Raw genomic sequence first — 23,946 nt, forward strand, 5'->3', positions numbered from 1 at the left:
GCTTGCACACTATTTTGCCATTTGGACAGAGCAACTGCCCTTCAGTAATAAGTGCTTTTGAAAATAAAGTAAACCCTGAGAATCCCCCATTGCTTGTACAAACGTAAGAATGTTGCTAAGTACATCACAAAACCATTGTTTTTTTTTACCTGTAAAAAGCCTAATGTCTAAAATTACACAACTAACTCAGATTAAAGCTATGGCAAACTCAAATTTAGCAATGGAACGATTACTTTCTGCTCGACTAAGGAGCATTGCCTTACCAATGTTACAGATATCTTAAGTTTTTTTTTTTTTTATCCCTATTGGTACACATTCTGTTCAATACACAACCTGCCTGGTACATAGGGTACACATGCCTGGGAGTCAGGTTGCATTTATTACCTTTATTGATGTTTATGCTGAATTTGACTATCTCTTAGATATATCTAAGTAAGTTATGCTTTATTCATACCTATATGGATTAGATATGTACAATCTCAAGATCTACGACTATACTAAAGTTAAGATGTATTGTAATGAAGATAAACATGGACCAAAGGTACATTCTTGTTTCTCTTCTTCCCCTCTCTTTTCCTACTTTCCATTCCTATCCTCTTTTTTTCATACTTCTCAATACTCTACTATTTTGGTTATGAAATGTTAATAACTCTAAAATTAGGAGTGTTTTCATCCCTTTTCTTTAAGATTAAGATAGGTTGTCATTTACTAAACTGTGTATTCAGTTATGTATAATGTAATATTAAGACTAATTGATGTAAATGTTGAATAAGTTGCTGTTAAACTAAACAAAATCCTTCAATAAAAATTATTGAAATAAAAAATAAAAAAAAAGCCTAATGTCTATACAGGGCTTTACTGGCAAGATTTCAGACCGATCAGAACGCTGATCAGAATATGAAAGGCCTTAAGGACCTTTACAGCCCTAAGGAAATGTCAGCCAAATGGCAGTAGTTCTGCGCCTGCGCAGTACACTCCGGACAACGTGGACTTGATTGACAGCAACGCTCACTCAGGCGCAGTAGAGGACAACCTCGAGGTCGGCCTCTGCACCGGTGGGGACCCTGGAGCGGCGGCTGAGAGCAGAGCTGCAGCGTGGGACATGTCGGCTGCAAGGGGCAGGAGGAAGCCCCGGGTAAGTAGATCATGGGGCAGCATTATTTGGCTGACATTTCCTTTAAACATATATACCAGTAATAATTTTGCAGTTGAAAAAAAAATTCAAATACACTTTTCTTTTTGCTGTAAAATTAATGAACTGCTGATGCAATCATTGCACTCAGTCTCCTACTAGCAGGCTGTTCACTCTCCCCTCTAGAAGGTAACAACCATACCACTAGAGAATGGCCTGAACCTCCGATTTTTGGTTCGCGAACTTCCACGAAAAGTTTGGTTCACGCGAACTTTCGCGAACCGCAATAGACTGCAATGGGGAGGCGAACTTTGAAAACTAGAAACATTTATGCTGGCCACAAAAGTGATGGAAAAGATGTTTCAAGGGGTCTAACACCTGGAATGGGGCATGGGGGAGTGGGATACATGCCAAAAGTCCTGGGGAAAAATCCGGATTTGACGCAAAGCATCATTTTAAGGGCAGAAATCACATTGAATGCTAAATTGCAGGCCTAAAGTGCTTTAAAACATCTTGCATGTGTATACATCAATCAGGGAGTGTAATTAGAGTACTGCTTCACACTGACTCACCAAACGCACTGTGTAATGCACCACAAACAGCTGTTTACGTAGTGACGGCCGTGCTGGACTGGTGCGCACCATGGCAAGAGTGCAGGCCGTGGCAGTTTTCAAGCCCATATGGTCGCCGGGCTGTTAGCTCAATGATAGAACAACAGTGACTGTCCAGCTGATCAAATTTGGTCTGTCCACAATGAAGCAACAACCTTATTATCTTCTTGTATGTAGGTAGGCATAGGTAGGTGCCCCAGTATAGGTAGGTAGGCATAGGTAGGTGTCCCAGTATAGGTAGATAGGCATAGGTAGGTGTCCCAGTATAGGTAGATAGGCATAGGTAGGTGTCCCAGTATAGGTAGATAGGCATAGGTAGGTGCCCCAGTAGTTAGCAAGGCATAGGTAGGAGTCCCAGTATAGGTAGGTAGGCATAGGTAGGTGTCCCAGTATAGGTAGATAGGCATAAGTAGGTGCCCCAGTAGTTAGCTAGGCATAGGTAGGAGTCCCAGTATAGGTAGGTAGGCTTAGGTAGGTGTCCCAGTATAGGTAGGTAGGCATAGGGCTTGATTCACAAAGCGGTGCTAACCTACTTAGCAAGCCTAAAGTAGTTTAGGCGTGATAATCTTTGCACCAGTAGGTTAGCACTGTTTTCAGGAATAAAACTCGCGCGCAAAGTTTTACGCGCGCAGAAAGTTGCATAGGGTTTAATGGGTGCATAAAAGTTTACGCACGCAAAACTTTGCGCGCGCGGGAGTAGCTAGCTAGGCATAGGTAGGAATCCCAGTATAGGTAGGTAGGCATAGGTAGGTGTCCCAGTATAGGTAGATAGGCATAGGTAGGTGTCCCAGTATAGGTAGGTAGGCATAGGTAAGTGTCCAGGTATAGGTAAATATGTGTAATATGTAAATATTATATTTACTTTGTCAAATCATTCTTTATCAGAAGTGGCTTTTAATTGTCATCCTGCTCAAATTATAGTCTTGGTGGGAAGGCAAGGCTCCGGAGGCGGGATTCCAATTTTATTGCTATCAATCCTCATCCATTGTTGTTTAAATGTTTCATTTTTTGGGGTTCGCTTGGCATAACATAAAATTTGGCTTATGTCAAAACATTTTGTAAATGAACATAGAAGGCATGTAAATCATTTTATCAGAGTGAAGAAGCACATAAACGTATACAGGGCAGTGCAAGCAGCATGCCTCCCAGCAGTAAAGTTCCAGGATTTTTTCAGTGTTTTTTTTCCAGGTATTTCAGTTTCTTCCCATAACCATACTGATAATTTAATTGTTTCCCCTCAAATTGTCCTTAAAGAGGAACTTCAGCTTAAACAAACATACTGTCATTAAGTTACATTATTTATGTTAATTAAAATAGATAGGTAATATCATCTCTTATCCACCTTGTATTAGAAAAACAGGCAAATGTTTGTGATTTCATTGGGGCAGCCTCTTTTTGGTTGAAAGGAGGTGACAGGGAGCATGAGACACAGTTCCAACTGTCCTGTGTCCTGATCACTCCTCCCAGCTGTGTACGCTAGGCAACGAGAACAACAACATCAGAAATCCCATCATGCTTTGCACAGCATCAGCCGAAAAATGCCCGGGCAGATTTCTTTAAAGGGGCGGAGCTTAGCTTCTGTGCAGCTAAAAATGAGGCTTGGGTAAGAAAAACAAAGTTCTGATGCTGTGAAACTTTTAAAGAAACGGTACTGCTGAGTAGATTAATCACAGATGAGTGGGAATTAGACAGGCTAAACTGTCTAAATACACACAGGGCACATTTCTCTCTGTTTTCTCTCTATCCTGTGCAAGAGTTCAGGTCCACTTTAAAAGGAAATAAACATGACCACCTCTGTGTACATCTCAGGTCAGGTGTCCTTTAAAAGCAACAGCCAAGGGTATTGTTTCCCTTCTTATAGCATTGCTTTTGATATGTGATTTAACTGTTCAACACAACATGTCAGTGTGAAAGTAACCTTAAAGTGTACCAGAGATCTGCTAAAAAGAAAATATGATACCCCCCAGCAGCTTCCTCCAACAGAATAAACACGGCTGAGTCACACGCCACTCTCCTGCGGTCTACCGTTCAGCCGCGATTAGCCCTGGTAATAGGCTCAGTCAGGTCCAGTCTGGGTCTTCTGTGCAACTGTTATATTTCAGTGCTGACAAAATATTGTCAGAACTGTACGGAATTGTTCTAAGAAGAATATGGTGAGAGTCTGAGAGGAACTGATGGTGAGGTGTTTATGTGATGTCATGTGTTTATTTTAAATAATTTTACTTGGTTCAGGTTCACTTTATGCTACATACATAACGAAAGATAGAATTGTGTGAAATGACCGATGAACGATCATTCTATGATTTTACACTGAAGATATCAAGCTATGTGATGTGAACAACAGCAGAATACTGCAAACACAATGCCAAACAATTGGATCATTAAATGATACAGGATCTAGGCGAAGTGCCGTAGACTTCATGGACGCATTGTTTTAAAAATCGTTTACAGATCTGTACAAACTGCTGACCATGAACAATTATCTGCCAAAGTGATCCGTCATGATGATGGTTGTCCAAAATACCTGAGCATCATCATGGATTTTTTTTTAAAGGACACATCTGAGCTGTATGATAATAACAAATCCACTTACCTGGGGCTTCCTCCAGCCCTTGCCAGCCGTCCTGTGCCCACGCCGCAGCTCCGCTCACCGCTAGTGGCCTGGGGTCCCCTCCGGTGCAGGATGTTCACTGCGCCTGCGCAAGCGGCTCTCAGAGTCGCACTGACATAATTTGGACTGTACTGCACAGGCTGTAGTAGTCCTGCACTGTATAGTCTAGATAACGTCAGCGCGACCAGTGAGCCACACACTGGAGCGCAGGAGAAGCCGACCTGGCGAGGTCGGCTTCTACTGCTTCTGCATCGGAGGGGACCGGGAGCGACCGGAGCTGCGGCGAGGGCACAGGAGGGATGCAGGGGGCTGGAAGAAGCATCAAGTAAGTGGATTTTTTATTTTTAAAGTACCTTCCCTTTAAGCCATCATTTTTTTTATTTTTCCAAACGACGAGGAAAAGTTCATCGACCATTGCAAGCGATTATTTCCTCCTCGTGAGTAGGGAGCTTAAATGGAATGGTGTGAAAATAAACAATATATTTAGACTGCATATCTTCCACTCCAAGATATACTGTGTAAAAACATATATAAGAATCAAATACAAATAAATGGAACCTAACAGCTTATACTGAAATGAACATCTTTTATGTGCTACTTGCTTGTTTATTTCTTACGTCATTTTTTTTTCTTCACAAAACACTCCACCACCTGCAACCTGATTAACCACAATGTGCAATATGTCTACTGATAAAGAGTTAATATAAACCAGTCTATGAGATGCCAACCCATGCTACAATGCAGAGAAGGACTGCAGCAGGCAGAGATGACTATGCATTCATGAGCCTCTACATTTTCCAACTGGGGGGCTCATGGTGGAGAATGTCACACCTCATGGTTGACTAATGGGGCTGGGTGGAATACTGGGATGTTGATCACACTGCTCTGTTAGCAGCGTACATGGATGGCTGTTTGTAGTTTCCCTTTCTCGTCTCTTCTGCAGTGCTACTGTGCTCTCATCTCCATTACTTCTGCATAAAGCCTTACAGAATACATCTTATATATGAATTAGAATGAAGCTAAGGGCACACAGACAGACTAATCTGCAAACGCTGCTGCTGTTGCTGGACAAACAGCAGCAAAAAAGAAGGGCACCTCCTATAAAGTTTTCTGGCAGAAGGGGGAATAAAAGGGCTAGTAGGAGTGGAGGAGGAAAAAAAAATGGGAGGGGCGCATGCGCATCGAGGTTGTTTTTCACAAAGCTGTTCATAAAGTGAGCCGGCACACTGCAGACAGGCGTCTTTGTAAGGAGACCACTGAGCTGAGAGCACAGTGACAGCAGCCTCCTGCTGTTACTTTTTCTACCTACTCTTCCCAATGAACTGTCCGCAAAGCCAGCACTGAGCCTTTGTGCAAAGGCATTCCTCAGTGCAATACTAAGATCGCATTTTATATGAGATCTTAGCTCATTCTCCGCTCCTCACCCCCATTCATAGATCTCTATTTTTATACATTTTTTCTTACAACCATGGTGCTGGGGAAGGTGAAGAGTTTAACCATAAGCTACGATTGCCTGAATGGCAGTCATGTCCCTGTTTACTCCAGTGGGGACACCGTCTCAGGAAAGGTCAATCTGGAAGTTACTGGGGAGATCAGAGTGAAATCTCTAAAGATCCACGCGAGGGGACATGCCAAAGTACGATGGACAGAATCGAGAAATGCTGGATCTAATACTGCCTATACCCAGAACTACACTGAAGAAGTGGAGTACTTTAACCACAAAGACATCTTAATCGGACATGAAAGAGGTAAGTGTAACATTAAAAAATGTATCTAAGTGTATCTATATACACTTAGATACATTTAAAAAATGTATCTAAGTGTATCTATATATTCACAACTAAGTCAGGTAGGCTATTTATGTACTGATTATTCTGTAGGCATTGAAAATTGGATAGCTGCATGACATGGGTTACAGATCTCCTCTTCTTGTTCATGACTGATTGCTTGTTAGGGTCCACACACACACAATTTTGATTGTCCAATGTTACCACCACCATGTAGTACGAGGGCCAGCAGATTTTTAATAGTTTGAACAGATTGAATAAGTTCTAATACTACATGGAAGTGGTCAGATCGGCCAATCCAAATTGCATGTGTGTTCCAAGCTTTAGTGTTTCAATACATTGATCAATGATAGCTTTTGCCAGTGTTAAATTGCAATAAGTAATGCTAATGTAGAAGTGTCATTATTGTAGCATTGGCTGTATGTGTAGCTGTGATCAGGCTAGGTACCACAGATGGTCAGCACTCCTCCATCACAACTTTTTGTAGGTGTGTACTGCAGTTTCTAGGAAAATCTCCCCAGTAATGGTGGGGTGATGGAGACTTGCATGGGTGTAGCTGGTGTGCCATAGGGTTGAGAAGTCGGTGCATAGGAAGGAAGGGGGTGGATGAAGGAATCATCTTGTTTTTCTGAAGTTTCATGCAGCCTTTGTTAGAAGCGGTTCAATCCTGTTTTGGGCTAGTGGTGTCAGTGGAGAGATGTGAGTGGGAGGGGGGAGCCTCCTCTGCTCTCCAGGCATTGGCTGCCTAGCTGTCAGGTGGTGGCAATGACTTAATATCTTCCAGAAGAGAATGGCACACGCATAGAGCAGAGAAAATAGATCCAAAAATAACATTTCAGCAGCAAGCTGCAGAGATGGAGAATTTATTTGAGCTCAGCACACAGAACTGCCATGGTGTTAGTGGGCTGTAGCCAATGCAGGGGATTTCTAGGATAGTATCTGTGCCTGGTTATACAGTATGACCATTCTGACTCAGGTCACTGCAGCATGTCTGTATGGTTATTCTGACCCAGATCACTGCTGCCTGTGCCTGTCTGTATAGCCATTCTGACCAAGATCATTGCTTGCTGCCTGCTGCTGTTTGTATGACTATTCTGACCAAGCTCACTGCTGCCTGTACCTGTTTGTATGGCCATTTCTGACCCTGATCCATCAATTGCTGTACTTGCCTGGTTGAGGCTTATTCAGACCCAGATCATTACTGCCTGTATTTTGCTGTATGGCTATTCTTACCCAGAACAATGCTATACTTGGCACATTGACCCAGATTACTGTGTGGTTATTGCACACCAGATGATTGCCTGGTTAATGTAGATCAGATGATTGCCACAGAGTATGCAGCCTGTGGCTAGCTGTTACATTCTGACCCAGATCATTAGCAATCTCTGCTGCCTGGTACTTGCTTGGCCATTCTGACCCACATTCTGCAGATACGCACCTTTTGTGCCATAATATCCATCACTGCTACTAGGATCTCATAGGATGTATGCATGATTTATATTGTGTTACTGGAATCCCAGTATATGGCTATGATGCGGTTCTTAAAATTACAATGCACTTCTGTATTGCAATGTGTAATGATGGAGGAATGCTGTATGATTAATCCACAGGCGATTTGCTGATAGTGACAGGGTTAATTCTGTTTCCCTGTCCTGTTACGTGCAGCTAGACAGGCAGCTCTCACACAAGCTTGGTTATCTCTGGGGTTGGGGGAATGAGTAAAGCCGCACCCAGGGCGCAGCTTATTGGTCTCTGAGCTTTTGTTAGGCTGTTGCCAAGGAGACAGCCGTGTTTTGCAATTGGCTGGCCCTGTTGCTTAGGGCACCCGGGAGCAGGTGGAGAGAGGTGGGTGTGGTAGTGCCAATAGGTAATGTAACCTATAATGTATTCTGTAAGCTGATAGACTCTAGAAATTGCTATCCATACACATAATAGTGTTGGCCTCATTTCCATTATCTAATCATGCACGCACATATAACCACTGACAGCCTGCATGAGTAACATTCATGAACTCCTTGTAATGGCACCTGTCACATGGCAGAATATCTTGGCCAGTAAGGCCATGAAGATTGTTTTGGAAGGAGGAAAAATGACCAACTGTAAATATCTAAGCCACTTTTAACTCAGCCAGAGCGTCTCCAAATTGGGTGGGGGGGGATGCTCCTACTATGTAGTGGTAGTACAGTACCTACTAAAAATGGCCACTACTAATTCAATCTTTTTCATCCAATCTTACCAAATCTATGTAGTATAAGGGTAAATTGAGTGAATATATCGAATGGATCATTTAGGCAGTTCCCTTATATTACAGAGAAATGGTAAGATTGGATGAAAAAGATTGGATCATTAGTGGCCACCTTTAGGAGGCATACGCTGTGAACTGAAGATGGTCATGGTTTCCTGGGTTTTGTTATGGAGAATAAAGGTTGGGCCATTCTTTGCTGGTAACACAAATTGCTGAAAGCTGCCAGTACAGAGGTGTTAGCTCACCACAGCTTACTGCATTTGGGATGGAGTAGTTGCAGATGAGACAAAGGTCCCCATACTTTCTTGGCAGCTTCAAAAATGCCTATAATGTGCACAGGAGTCACTCAACTGGACCAAAGAGCAATGGAACAAGGCCACAATCACATTTGTTTGGCTTTCAAATTTCTAAGCAAACATTTGTGGGAAGGCTGATTCATGGAGGCCCTATGGCAGATTGAGACAAACCTCTTTTGCTGTTATCTTTTTAGGTCATTAAGTAAATTATTTTTATTTACAAACATTATCTGCCGATCAGTCGTTGAGGGTTTCATAAGACATTTATCTTGTGTGTACACAGCTTAACAGTACTTGTTGGTATCAGATACCAAAGGACACTTTTTGTCTACTATGCTGTTCTCACCCATTATCTGCCCATTTATACTCTGCTGGTTAATTCTTCTGTTGTAAACCATATACAATATACTGTACACAGTTTGCTTTCTCTAGAAACATGAGCAATACCTCATGCCGTTTGCCATAAGGCCCATACACACGTCGGATTTCCGCGAACGACGGGTCGTTTGAACGTCCCGTCGTTCTCGGAAATCCGACGTGTGTATGGGCCTATAGTCTCACTTTATTAACTACTCTCTGTTAGCTTATGAATGATCACCAGTTACAATGGGACTTGTAGTTCTGCACCATGTTATGGAACTGAACAGTAGACAAAGCAGGATAATCAATTTGTATATGTTCACAGTATAATACATATGTGGCAGTCATTTACTCCTGATGCCCTGTGAATCCATATTTAATTTTGGCAGCTCTCGCTCTCTCCATGTATGAGATCAGATAATTAAAATGCTCACATCTGTTAAATCTTTGCACACGTGCAAGAAAGGCAAGTTGCAGCAATACTAGGAAGTAGGTGAAGATCACCCTGCATGTCATACACTATTTGCACGTGTTCAGCAATGTGGCAACATACTACAGGTCATGTCCTGAAACTAACACCCTTTGTGCTGACTCAGAAAGCGCCTTGTGCAGGAAAGATGCTTGTTGTCAATGGCAATGCTCTTCCATCATTAAATTTTAAAATCGCGAATGACAGATGGATGGCGATCAGTCGTTATGGGCAATCAAATTCCTTTATTAAGAATAGAATTTGGAGTTGGTAAATTTATAAAGCAAAGATGGGCACCTTATCAGAATTCATGTTTCTCATTTCTTTGAAGATAACATATATATTTGGTTGCCATAATTTCCTTATCAATTCTCTGTACAGCCAACCCACAATGGTAAAGAGTGGCAATTGTTCTGAAAAACCGAGGTGCCCATTAATGATACAATTTAGCGAACAATCAATTGGTCAGTGTTGACTATGGAAGACTATCAATTTACGCCTTTTACAGATCGATTCCAATTGAAATAACCAGAGTGGTTCATTTTTTTTTTATCAGTTTATGGGCCCAATTGACCAGTTCCTTCTGATCACAATTATCGGATTGGAAGGTCAATCGTTTGCTAATATTGTACACAGGGAAGTGGTGTTTAGATTTTTATTGTAGTTTCTGACCCCATAGTAGATATTTCCTTTTTGTCCTGTTCATCCATGGATCTACCAGAGATTTTGTTCCTTGGTATTAATATTATTAATTTATAACGTGCCAACATATTCCGTGGCGCTGTACAAAATAAGTATTAAACATGGGGTACAAAATAATACAGACAATGGTGTACACCAATATACAAAATACAGAGTTGGTACAAAATACAGAATTAGTCATTAGTGACAAAATCAATATGAATACTCTCTTTATAGTGTAGTATTAAAGATTGGAATATCTGCTAGATATTCTGTGCCCCTCTCTGTAATTTAACTAGTTGCTCTGGACAACAGGTCCACTTTTTCTTGCCAGTTTTGATAAATCGCCCTGGGCACAAGGATAGGCTGTGCAGCCAGGTTCAGTGACAACGTGAGGGGATCGCTATGTGTGATGTACAGGCAGCTGTGTGTGATATAATGTACAGGCAGCTGTGTGTGTGATATAATGTACAGGCAGCTGTGAGTGTCCCGTCCTCCTCGTGTTTCACCCCTTCCCCTGGCCACTGGCCAGGTGTGCACACCGTATATTGTGCCCTCCAGCCATTCTGGTTTCCAGGAACCTCAGTTCCGTGCAGCAGCATGCAGTCCGCCCCGCACACCCGGAAGAAGTGGGCGAAGACATGAGGCAGCGTCGGCAGCAGGTTAGGCTGTGCTCAGGCAGCTACGTCATGTCTATGCATATGAGGGACTGGCTGAGGATCTGCTCGCACCGGTTTAGGCCGGTCCTCTCCTGCTAGAGTCTGTCTGTGATTGACAGCTCAGCACTTGTTTACCACACTGTAGAGCCGCCGCCAGCCTCTCCTCGCTGCACACTGCTGAGCTGGCATTACAGTCTGCCTGCTGCCTCCTTATGTCTAAATAAAGAAGTTATTACAGCTCCACTGATAAAACAATGTACATGGAATCCATTTCATTTCTAAACCGCTCTTTCCTATTCAGATGAAGAGAAAGCTGTAGTTTGTTTATTTGTTTTTTTTGTGTTTTTTTTTTCTGCCCAGTTTCTGTTCCCACCTCATGTATATCATTGTAGAAGATTTTTTTTCTATTTAATTGGGCAATCGAGGGAAAAAATGTACATGTCACAAAAAAGCTTGGAACTCTGCTGTATATTTGTTAGTTGTATCTATGTTCCCCTTGTCGTCTTATTGTGCTTTGTAAAGCGCTGCGGAATATGTTGGCGCTATATAAATAAATAATAATAATAATAATAATAATAATAATAAAAAGAGTGAGCAATTACAAATATGCAGACGACACACATTTCTTTTATATCTATTTAGAAAGTTCCACTTGCCTGACTACTGTATACAGAATAACACAATTCCTGCTATTAACTGCTGCCCAAATGAGCTCACAATCTAATGTCTAAATACAAGAAACCAAGTGCTCTCTGTGAAAGAGTACATGTGTTACACGTACATGCTTGTACTAATTATAGATCATTTTTATCCACTTTTTAAGGGAACTTGCTAGGCGCCCCCCCCCCCCCCTCCCATACCTTTCACAGACCTGTACTGAGAAGTAACATGGTTTATATCTATTTCTCAAGGTAGAATGGAGAAGGTCAAGTTGTTTACGGAAACAGAATCTCCTCCTTGTTTAATATCTGGATTCTTTGGGGTGGGGTTTGACCTCAAAGCCATGTTCTAGATTTCATTGTTTCCAAAAGACTAGTTTCCCTGGGTTCTGCGTCAGTTTAGGTCGGCCACAAAGCAATTTTGAAATGTGGATGTGAAAGATCATTTAGCTATAGAAAGTAGCACGTTGTGAAATAATTGTCTTACAAAGTAGCTTTTGTGTCTCGATGTGTCTTATGAAATGTCTTATGAAATACTCAAGCTTTTTGTTCTTGAGGCCTGATAAAAAAAGAAAAAAAACATAAACTTAAAGCCTTGCATGGCAATTTGCTGCCTTAGGTACAGATGATGGAAATATTCTGTAAATATTTTATGCTATAAGGCAAATTATTAAAGGTGTGTGTATTCATTGTTTATTTTAGATGATGATAACTCAGAAGAAGGACTTACCACTATTACATCAGGACGTCATGAATATGCATTTAGTTTCGAGCTTCCACAGACGTACGTATCTCCTTTTCATATTATTAGTGACCGTATAATGACCACATCTTCCATGGCACTGTACAAATAAATATTTTACAAACTAGTTTTCTGGGCAAACAAGTGCAATCCAGATAAAACACAGCTGTATAGCACAGCGTGTACTAATATTAAGTATACAGATGGGACACTCAGTAAACTCAGCACTGCCCGGACACAGTAGGAGAGAGGGCTGTGCCCTTGTAAGCTTACATCTATTTTATTGAGTTATACCAGTCCCTCCTATAACTGGGCCTCTGATCTTGCTGTTTATTAACATGCATATTACCAGGGATGTTCCCACCATACATAACTTTTGGTACAAAGGTGTACCCCTGCCTTTGTTTCTTAATCTAGTTATGTTAATATAAGGGGCTTTATTACTAGTTATTTGTCATGCAGACTGATAATGCAAAACCTGCTTATGGCATAGTCTAGTAAACACATGCTTACCATAAACCAGCAATAAGCTGGATGTCATGAGAATTTTGGTGCACTGTCACTAATTTTGCCTTCCTCTCTTGTACAGACCACTTGCTACCTCATTTGAAGGCAGACACGGCAGTGTACGGTATTGGGTGAAAGCAGAATTGCACAGAGCTTGGCTGCTACCAGTAAAATTAAAGAAGGAATTCACCGTGTTTGAGCACATAGATATCAACACTCCTTCATTACTGGTAAGATTATTTCTATTATAAAGAGAAATGCTCCACTAATAGTCTCCTGTAAATATCAGATTTTTTTTTTAGTGGCAGTCTTTTGTTAGTAAAACATAAACTGGAAAAATATACATTTTTTAACATACTTTGGTATAAGGACTAACTTTAGCAGCCACAGTAATTCAAATCCATCAGAATAACTTCTGCATACTGCTTTCATGGCCCCTAGAATAAGCTGAGACTTGAAGCTTGTGATTGGTCCAAAAAGAATCACCTGATGATTATCTTATCTGAAAGAGTAACCATTATTTGTAATCATCTACTATTTTTATGAAACATATAGTAGGGAATCTTTATTATATTATATGTACTCATTTGTGGCTTGCTTACTACAGTGGCGGCCATTTTGTTCACTTAACCAGAAATTGTAAGAACTTACCGTAGTTCATATATTTACTGCTACCTCATACGTTTTAGTCAGGCCTCATGAACCTTACCTCTACGGGATTCAGTGTCTATGCAGCTTCATACAAAAGTTCACCAGACTACCTAGTACCTTCCTGCTTACAGAAAAGCTCCTCTCCAGGATGTGTAGGCCACAGACATCATTCCAATCAGCTTTAGTACTTTTACCAGTCTATTTAAAGCAGCTGATCATTTATTAATAATGCTTCTTTTGCTTTACAGTCACCACAAGCGGGCACGAAAGAGAAAACACTGTGCTGCTGGTTTTGTACCTCAGGTCCAATATCCTTAAGTGCCAAAATCGAAAGGAAGGGCTATACACCAGGTATTTTTTTTTCTTTTTGTTATATATGCATTTACAGTTTTGTTATGTTGTGCTGTGTTTTGGTTTTATGGGGGGTAAACTGGTAGTACTTAAAGAGACTCTGTATCAAAAAAAATTCCCCTGGGGTACTTCGGGAGGGGGAAGCCTCGGGGTCCCAATGGGGCTCCCCCCATCCCTGTAGCTGCAGGCAATCTAGTGCTGGCTCCCCCGAAGCCTTCCGGAATCCTCCCTCGACAAGCCTGACCAGGCTTGATATATTTACATTCCCTTGCTCCAGCGGGTGGCGCTGTTGCGGCTCTCAGCACAGAAATAGCCGATCCCAGTTGGGTCCGCTTTACTGTGCAGGCGTCTTATGCCTGCACAGTAGAGCTGACCTGACTGGAATCGGCTACTTCCGTCTATTTCCGGCTCCAGCGGCAACTGCACTGGAGCCGGAAAGGTAAATATTTACATGCTCGCCGTACCTGGACCACCGTGGGACAGAGGACGACAGGGGAAGCATCAATAGGATCCAGAGGCTTCCCCCTCCCGAGGTGAGTATCTCCCCAGGGGCATATTTTTTAATACAGATTCTCTTTAATTATAAAATGCCCTCTTGATTGAATAAAGCAAGAACAAAAGGATTTTGTTAGTTCAATACGTCCATTTTGCCACACACAATACAACTTTACGAATATTAGACAAAATGATTACCGTAATTTGATGGAAAAATCAGATACAAATTTTACTTCAATCGATTTTATGATATAATTATATTAAGATTAAAACTTAGCCAAATATAAGTTTTATTTTTTAATGCATGTTAATGTGAACATGGATATATTGATTAATGTTACATAGCGCCACGGAATATGTTGGCGCTTTATAAATCAATAATAATAATTATAGATGCATACTGAACGTCCTCAGAAGAGTAGATGAAATCCAAATGTATTAAAACGAAGGATTGAATAAAAATAATCCTTTCCATTCATATTTCCCATTTTATTCAGTTATTTTTCTTTTGATTCCAGTAATAGCAAATATATTTGTGTGGGATATCAGTTGAAACTTCTTCTTTTTAATTTTAATCAGAAGTGAAAATATTACATGGCAGATTGAGCCGTGCGCGCCAACGTTTGGAATAAGATAAATGTTACCAGCAAAGATTAAACTGTGTGTCTGTTTCAGTTTTAATTTTCTCTCTCACCGATATTCCATATCCCTTAATGACCATCTTTTTTCATCTTTTTCTCTTGAAGGCGAATCAATTCAAATCTTTGCAGAGATTGAGAATTGCTCTTCCCGGATGGTTGTTCCTAAGGCGGCCATTTATCAGACACAGACATTCTTTGCCAAAGGGAAAATGAAGGAGGTGAAGCAACTCGTGGCCAATTTACGAGGAGAGTCACTTTCTTCTGGAAAAACGGAGACCTGGAATGGGAAGCTTCTTAAAATCCCGCCTGTGTCCCCTTCCATCCTTGACTGCAGCATAATCCGCGTGGAATATTCCCTCATGGTAGGTCTGGCTAGATGGGTAATACTATTTCACATGACCGTTGTGGGAATCCAGTAATACTCAATGGCTAGTATATGATGATTATAATTATACATTTACTTGGTGCGCACATCGTCTGCAGTGCTTTACAGAATACATGAGACAATTTGTCATTCACTTTGCCTCAGAGGAGCTCACAGTCTAACCCCCACCACAGATGTAGGCTCATGTCCATACCGCACTGTAAGCCAATTTGGGAGGGAGGAAACCAGTTAACCTGCCACTACGTTTCTGGGATGTGGGGAGGAGTGCAAGGAGGAAATGCGTGAAAACGCAGGAAGATGATATAAACTCCATGCAGATTGGGTCCTGAGGGAAGTTCAGACCCGAAACCCAAGTGCTGCAAGAGTACCGCCCACTTAGATGCACACATTACATCAGGCATCACTTCACAAATCTAATGACTGTTCAGAACAGTCCTTAAAGGGAAAGTCCATTTTTATTATAAAATTGCTATAAACATAAATTTTTGTATTTTTGTAATCCATTATTATTAATCATTTTCAGCATGTAGCCACCTATGCATTTCCAAAACAGCTACTCCTATAGCCCTTCTTTGCATCCATGGCCCCAGTGCTCTGGAGTTAAGACTATTCATTAGCTTTTTCCCTTTTGTGTTAACAGCCCAGAGCAAGAGCCATTAGTATTCTATTGCATTACCTACACTCACCCACTGAGTGGCAGCAAACTTTATTTTATGTATCTATCAGATAGGCTGTGGAATGTTTTGTATGCACATAAAAACAATATAAGCAAGCCAAAGCTAAATGGACTACATCAAAATGGAATTTTCTTTGAAACTGCACAAATACAATCTTTAGGTGGTACTAATATCTATAAAATGTCAGTATTCATTACCTATGTGTGTTGCAAATATCTGTCTAAAGTATCTATGCTAAGGGCTCAATTCGCAAAGGACGTGAGTTTTTTTTTTTTTTTTTTTTTTAATTTTGAGTTATTTGATATTATCTCCTTTGGAATGGCTTGCATTTTTGATACAATTTTGCAGTTATGTCCTTGTTCTCCAGCCTGCTTCTCAGTCATGTTGCAATCCACAGATAGTTTATTAATCTGCCCTTCCCATGAGGAGTCATGACTGACATTCTAAAATGTTTCTATTGGTTTTTACAGTCCCACCAAATTCATTAAAAAAACAGAGCAAGGCTGATGCTACCTAGTTTTAGCACTGCTCTGCAAAATTAACTTTCTGCTAAAATAGTTTTATGCAGGTAGTGGGTAGTTCAGTTCAGGCCTCCATGCTGCCAGTTGCCTGTCTTCCCTCTGAACCAGGGCCGTGGCAGACCTGTCTGTTTCTAGCAGCCTTAGCCCCTAATAATTACACTATACAGAACATCTGCTGGCTTGCTTCTTTTTTATGACATAAGCAAGGTTCTGAAGTGAAACGACACTATCATTGAAACAAGTTGGTTTATTCTTTATAAGGCTGGTATCTATACTCTCCTTGTGGAGTACAGACTTGCTAGAAACTTCTTAGTTTCTTGAGTAGTTGCACAGAGAGCACAACTCTGCTGCCTGGGACACTTCTTCTTTTGGCCACGCTCCCTTCCTGTAGCTTTACCATACTGGGCGTGCGCATGTACGGTCTGTACATGCCCAGTAGAACAAAGCCAGCCCATGCACAGAGCAAAATATACCTCACGTTTTTTGTAAGTTAAGCCCTAAGTGGTGTGTGGATGGTAGGAAGAATCACCCATTCTATCCTCTCAGTCACAAACTAAAGGTACGTGTGTTGTATTTGAGTGTTTCTGCCTAGTAATACATTTTTTAATCATTTTTGTTTTTCAGGTATATGTGGATATTCCAGGTGCGATGGATCTGTTTCTTAATTTGCCATTAGTCATTGGAACAATTCCCTTGCATCCATTTGGCAGCCGAACATCAAGTGTTAGCAGTCAGTACAGCATGAACAACTGGCTGGGCTTAGTTTTGCCTGAACGCCCTGAAGGTAATTACCCAATGCTACCTACAATTACCTTTTGACAGATGTTGCAATCCCATAACATTTATCACGTGATAGTCACCGGCCGCAAGCATGTACTTGATCATGAGACCTTACTGCACGAGGCCCTAAAGTAAATACAGCTGTTCTGAGATAAGCAAATCAGACCGCATAACCTAATACCCTGACAGGATCTGTATTACTCTGATATTTTTTAGTTTTCCTAAGGCCTTGCTGATAGTTTATTGTTGTATTTTTTTTCAGCACCCCCTAGCTATTCTGAAGTTGTCACAGAAGAGCAAAGGCAAAATCTGATTGTATCCAATATTTGTGATAACTTCGAAATGGCACTTCAAGGACCACTGTTTGCTTACATCCAAGAGTTTCGCTACCTGCCTCCTCCTCTCTACTCAGAGGTAAGTTGGTTTCTTCTTAAAGAACGTAACCATTTTTTATGGATGCCAATTGATATTCTGTTTTTTTGCCAGTGAGTTTCAGCTTTGTCAAGAGACCCCAGCCCACTGCATTTAAAGAGCAAAAGCTATATTTGCATTTAATAAACATAATACCACTACAGGAATGTAATTGTTCTTCCTACAATGAGAGTCATTTATGGATAAATGAATCACTTAATTCCCCAAAGAAACCATTTTAAAACTGGCTAAAACAAGGCCTTCATTATCAGATACTGACTGTAGTAAAGCTTCTTGATTTTTGTGTCACATGACCTCCCACGATCTCGGTGACCCTAATTAGAATGTCACCACCCAGACTGCACAATACAAGTTGCTTTGTGTTTCCAAGCGTAGGATGAATGCCGTCACAGCGCACAATTAAAGAGCTGCGTCATTGTGTGACGGCGTGTTTCCAGAAATCTAGGGTGTCGGGTCATTTCTGCTCAGCACCTGATTCGGGCGCTGCTGTAGACTGTAATGTTAATCACAGTTATAGCGCAGCGGCCTGGATTTAGTTACAATAGTAATTCAGGTGCTGGCAATAGCCAGACCCCAATATATATGTTTACATGAACAAATTCCCTGAGATTACCTAGTACAGAGCTGCCCCGGCTTCTCCCTGCGCCCAAATCACAAGCGGCTGGAACTTTCCTACCCAAAATCCAGTGCCTAAAATTTAAAGAAAAGCACAGCTGCCTGAATGGGCTTTTATGTTGTAGAAACAGAGCACCCCCTGAATTAAAGTATTTAAAAGATAACGGAGGTATTCCAGGTCTCATGCATTTCATATAAACTATAGCATGTGATCCGTGTAAAAGCGCCATTTACATTTCATTCCTGTGAACAGGAAGAACACAATAAGCAGCAAAGTTCCTTTTACAAAGTCTTGGCAAGTGATTGGATAGCTATTTATTCTTGAAAATAGTAGTTTAAGTTTCTAGTAATTATGAGTTTGATTAATACCATATAGTTACATTTAACGATTGCTGTGCACTCCTACAAGCACTGCAATCTTACTATATTCTCTGTGTGCCCTCCATATAAAATGTCTCCTCCTTAGGTTGTCTATGCATGGCCTGGTCATACCCTTAAAATAGAAGTCCAGTCACACCTCTTGAGTTGTCGCTCGGAACAGGTGCTCTCACTTGAACTTTATTCCCAATTCTTGTTTCGATGACAACAATAATATTTTGAGATCCCATTCACTTTATTGGTTCCAGCTGTCACAAAGGCAGGAAGTGAGGTCAGAGCTCTAGAGTTAGGCCACAGCAATGCAGACCTTTCACTTGTTTTAACCCTTTCCCTCCCCACTGCTTAATACTAACAAGAACTGCATAAATGCAACAAGCATATGGAAGACTGTGATTATCTTATTGTGTAATTGGGCAATAATGAGGACTTCCATACTTCAAACCTTTTTAGTGATAGTGGATAGTTGCTTTTATTTTTGTTTTTCTTTGCTGTCCAGTTTGTAGATTACTGCATACCTTAAACAGAAGATATTTGTATGGTGTCACTTTTTACATGCCCAATAACTAAAAGTACTGACACCAGTTGGGAATAGTGAGCTGAATCATGTCATGAAATTTAGAGACTTGCCTTTTAAAAAAATTTGCAGTGATACATTCAAGCAGAAACAGGAAATGTGGGCACCATAGTTAATGAGGAAGTTTGGGTGCGGCTGTAGGCACCCATAGGAATTTTGGCTACAAGTGGAAATTTGAGCACCAGAGACCGGGAAAGGGGAGGGGGGAGGTTAAGGTTGGGCATTAGTAATGGAGGTTTTAAGATTAGTCGTCAGGGAGTGAGATTTTAAGTTTAGGTGTGGGGGGGTGTAAATTAATATAAGCCGAGGGGGCAGGGTTAGGGTTAGGAATTAGGTTCTGTGTGAGAGTAGTTAGGTTTAGCTGTACTAAACCATCAGTAATATTTACCAATATTTTATTAACAAATATAACTACTGTAAACAATATATTGGTAAATGTTCTACTATCTGTTATAGCCTGGCGCCCAAATTTCCCAGCGCCTTTTTTCTTGCATATGCTCTTTAAGGATTTTCTGGTTTTAAGTAGACATTACTGTAGCTGTACAGCTCTTAGTGTGCATTCTCTGTAATGTATGCATGTATTTATGTTTTTACAATGTTAACATTGTCACTAAATGGTAGCCTGAAATGTTGTTTTTTTGTTTGTTTGTTTTAATCACAGATTGATCCAAACCCAGATCAGCCCATCGAAGAGCATCCTTCCTGCCCATCTCGCTGAAGGGATCTGCTATAGTAAACTGACGAGACTAACTTAACTGCCATCCGTGAGACATGGCCACCATTCTGGAAATTCACAGTAATGAAGTCAGAGTCTCACCATGGAAGTGGCAAACTGAATCAGCCTGTGGTCATGATTATGGCGCTTACAGCTTTGTATCACGTTTGTGCTCCATTCTTAATGGAAGTGGGACTGCCTCGCCGTTGGCACAACCAAGAAGCTGCGCTCCCACAGCATGCGGTCAAGCGACAAGATGCAGCACATAGTGAAAGAGGTTCAGGACTCCCCTGCCGTGCTGATAACGTGCACACCCTCCGTGTGCATGTGGAGCAGCTTGGAATCACTACTACAGCTTTCCTTTTCCTCCTTCTGCTTGGTTGTGCTATTGTGCACACCAAGAAGCACATGAAAGCTTTGATAGACTATATACAATGACAAATGCACTAATATATATATTTTTTTTACGTTTTTTTTTTTTGTTTTTCTTCATTGTTTTTCCTTTTTGTTGTAGCCTGGGCTCTATTGACATGCTCAGTATTGTCCATTTGGCTGCATGTACATCGCCGTCAGCTTGCATCCAGCAATGGATTTCTTTACACACATCTAATGCCTTCACGCCAATCCTTATTGCTGTCATGTTTTGTGGCCTACTGTTCTAGAATAGATATAATTCCAGCAGGTTAGAGAAAAATCACAGGAGAAGATGCGCGAGTTCATCACAAGACTTTCATCAAGATTGTACACTTTTTACGTTTCTTTCAAAGACCTGTTGCCTTTATAGTGTCACCCTGAGCAGGATTTTGTTACAGACCTTCCTACAAATCACTTAATCTCAGGAGAAATCATCACTTGCCAAACGTTGGAATGCTCTGTGTCTTTTATGTTGCACTGTAGCCGATAGGGAGTTTATCGAGTGGTGTTAGCTGTTAATGTTAATGAAAAGCTAAAAACAAAAAAAATGGAATAAAAAATCCTGTTCACTTTTTTTTTCTATGTACAAAAATATCGAGCAGCCACAAAATGTTTTGAGTAAAATAGGGCATTAGCACTCAGTTACACATACAAGGAGTCAAAATAAGAGAGGAGTACCCAGTAATGCTAAGCAAGGTCTCTGCTTCAATATGACGACAACTTAAAGGCCCTGCTGCCATTTCTGTGTAAAGGTTGGTTTAGTTAAAGAGCTGAGCAGTGACCTCTTACTGTATTCTGTTCAAATATCCAATCGGGTGCTGAAATGTTCCTTTTTTTTTTTTTTGCCTTTTCTTTGTTTTCCTTCTTCCAATCCGCTGGACCTGATTGGATTTTGAACATCACAAAATATCACAGGTTTTCACTGCACTGCTCCTTTTATAAACCATGCACTTAGTCTTCATAGTCCCGTTTGCACCATACCATTGATGCACAACTGAGTAGTCATTTGTCAAAAGCACTCAACATGTCCATGTTTATTTGGTCTTGATACAAGGAATAAGCACTTGGGTTTTATTTTCCTATTATTCAGTTCTATGAGTAACGCTAATGGGCCTTGTGTGTTCCAAGGGACAGGGAGAAGTTTTGAATGACCCGGCAGTGGGTCCATGCATATGAATCCAATGTTATATCCCAAAACACAAGTGATGAATAATATCACAGATGCCATTTCTTATCCTGGACACAATTCTTATGTCTTATCCATTCGTATGAGAATAGCAGTTCAAAGTGACTACTGTGTAGTCGAGTTACAGCAACATTTTCTAACTTCCACTTGGTCTTTTTTTGTTCCTCCCTTCTGATGACTGTCTAGATCAGGGGTGCCCATTAGGTAGATTGCGATCGACCGGTAGATTGCGAAGGACTTCTTGGTAGATCCCGAATCCACTACATTTTCCATTCTGTATATACAAATGGACTCCTACAATTCTACATAGGTCGATCATTTTGACTTGCTAATTGTTCAAAGTAGCTCACAAGCCAAAAAATTGTGGGCACCTCTAGTCTAGATGGAGAGATGACAGCATGAGTCATCAATAGGACAGGGTGAGGAGTGCATCTGGAAGTCAGCAAGCAGGCTTGCGTGACCTGCAGGAATTTTTTTTTTTTTGTATGGCTGGATAAAACAGACTAGGTACATTTGTGGTTTTATCAAACACCTCTGTTCCAGTGAATAACAATGGATTGATATGCATGGATCCACTCGAGGGTTTCTTTAAGCAGCATGCTTGCTGTCACTAAGAAAATATAAATTGTATGGTAGATGTGTATCATGACATGTTGTTAACTTTGCATCAGTCTAATTTCGACCAGAAAATTGGCATCAGGTCTTTCTACACAAGTAGAACTTGGAGTATTTGAAAAACAAGTTAATGTTAGAACGAAAGATAGGTTAGAGTCTAAAATAGAAATTAACTCTGTTTTTATTATCAATTTAAAAAAATCCATGCTTTTTGCAAGTGTCCTTTCAACTTTATTTAGCAAGTAGATCGTGATTTATAAAAATTAAAACAAAAAAAAAACCTTCGAGGGTGAAGTTAATTTAGTCACGTTTTAAGTGATTTTATCTGACGTTTGGTTTTCTCTATGTGACATAATACTGATTTAAGAGGAAGTGACAGTAGTTTTGACATCTATATATTTTTTTTTTCCCCCGTCTTTATTCTGTGTGGTTGATCTCATACTTCCACTGTTTTGTATGGGTGCTGCGTAATCCGCTAATCTAAGCTTCATGCTACTTTTTTCTCTTGTTTTCTTTATTCCTTTTGCTCAAAACTATTGTTCCATATTTTTCCATGATTTTTGAGAAGTGGGAACAATCCTTGACTCGCCTATGACTCAGTAGGCAAAGGTTATGTCTATATAGGGTAGACCAATATCAATAGCCACTGCAGATGTATGTGAGATTTAGCATTAACGCCACTGGCACTGTATCGCATGAAATGTGGTAAATCAAACAAACAACAAAAAAAGCTTCAAACTTCTGCAAAGTTTGTGAAAATATTTATTTACTCTGTTGTTTAGAGGCATTATATTTTTTTTTGTTCTTTTATGTACTGGTCAGTTTCATGTGTAGTCCAGTATTCAAGATGGTTCCCTGAGTAGGAACATAATGAATGAAATCCAAATTTCAAGAAAAAAAATAAAGTGCAATATTACATGTATGCTTATAGATACTTTTCTATGGCTATTTTGTATGTTTATTTTTTTTTGTTTTGGTGCTGAAAATGTTAGGCTCCAGTTCATAAACAGATTCTATGTGGAAAATGTGTTTCATTTTCCTTTTTGTTCTTCCTTGTTTAAAAAAAATAAAATGTTCATTTTTTTTGTAACTAAGTCTTGATTTGTTTTATTCCTTTTCTGACCTTTAATCAAAATATCTGGGATAATTATAACAGTAAAAGTACCGTTAATTTGAACTGAGATTTATTGACGTGTATGGCCTTATTTAATATACGGTATGTTGAGCAATGCTGAGATCAATAGTAAGCAGTCTGATATTTTATAGGAGTGAGACCCAAAGCAGGGAGTACTTTTTATGAAAGCCAGACTAGTGGTTACTATAGGTAATGCACTTTCTGCTTTGTTCCTTGCACAGTTGTTTTGAATAAACTAGCTATAATTGATTTTAAAGCCTATTTCTGGGGAAATCTCTTTTTTTTTTTTTTTTTTTTTTTAATAGCTAAAGGATTAGAAGGTTTTACAGTTTTTATTTCTGTCTGTGCCCCCCCCCCCTTTATTTATTTATTTTCCCCCTTAGTCCATGTCCCTAGGACCTCCACAGAGCCTTATAGCTTTAATGTGAAAACTGTTAGTCTCGGATAGGAATACACTAGACATGAATTTTAAGTCTTTTCTGCCCTGCCAAAATGGTCTGTTTGCTATCTCTGCCTCTTTTATGCCTGGTACATCATGCAATTTCCTGTCAGATCGACGCCCCGAATCATTAATTTCCGACAGGTCCGATCTGCTTTCTTATCTTTTTTTCTGATAGATTTT

General features: G+C 40.4%; 1 protein-coding gene across 2 annotated transcripts; it reads left to right on the forward strand.

The window, feature by feature from the left end:
* Nucleotides 1–5,574: 5,574 nt before the first annotated feature.
* Nucleotides 5,575–23,279, forward strand: ARRDC3 (arrestin domain containing 3). 2 transcript variants are annotated; one of them, XM_068247759.1, is made up of 8 exons: nucleotides 5,575–6,102; nucleotides 12,213–12,294; nucleotides 12,842–12,989; nucleotides 13,659–13,761; nucleotides 15,003–15,259; nucleotides 17,105–17,264; nucleotides 17,523–17,674; nucleotides 19,921–23,279. In XM_068247759.1, the coding sequence occupies exons 1-8, from the start codon at nucleotides 5,823–5,825 to the stop codon at nucleotides 19,975–19,977; spliced, it is 1,239 nt and encodes a 412-aa protein (XP_068103860.1). In that variant the 5' UTR covers nucleotides 5,575–5,822; the 3' UTR covers nucleotides 19,978–23,279. The 2 variants fall into 2 exon arrangements, with proteins under 2 accessions (XP_068103860.1, XP_068103866.1); XM_068247765.1 differs by lacking the exons at nucleotides 5,575–6,102; nucleotides 12,842–12,989 and having other exon boundaries at nucleotides 12,211–12,294.
* Nucleotides 23,280–23,946: the final 667 nt, after the last annotated feature.

Source organism: Hyperolius riggenbachi, chromosome 1 (assembly GCF_040937935.1).
Source record: "Hyperolius riggenbachi isolate aHypRig1 chromosome 1, aHypRig1.pri, whole genome shotgun sequence".
In the NCBI taxonomy this organism is placed as follows: domain Eukaryota; kingdom Metazoa; phylum Chordata; class Amphibia; order Anura; family Hyperoliidae; genus Hyperolius; species Hyperolius riggenbachi.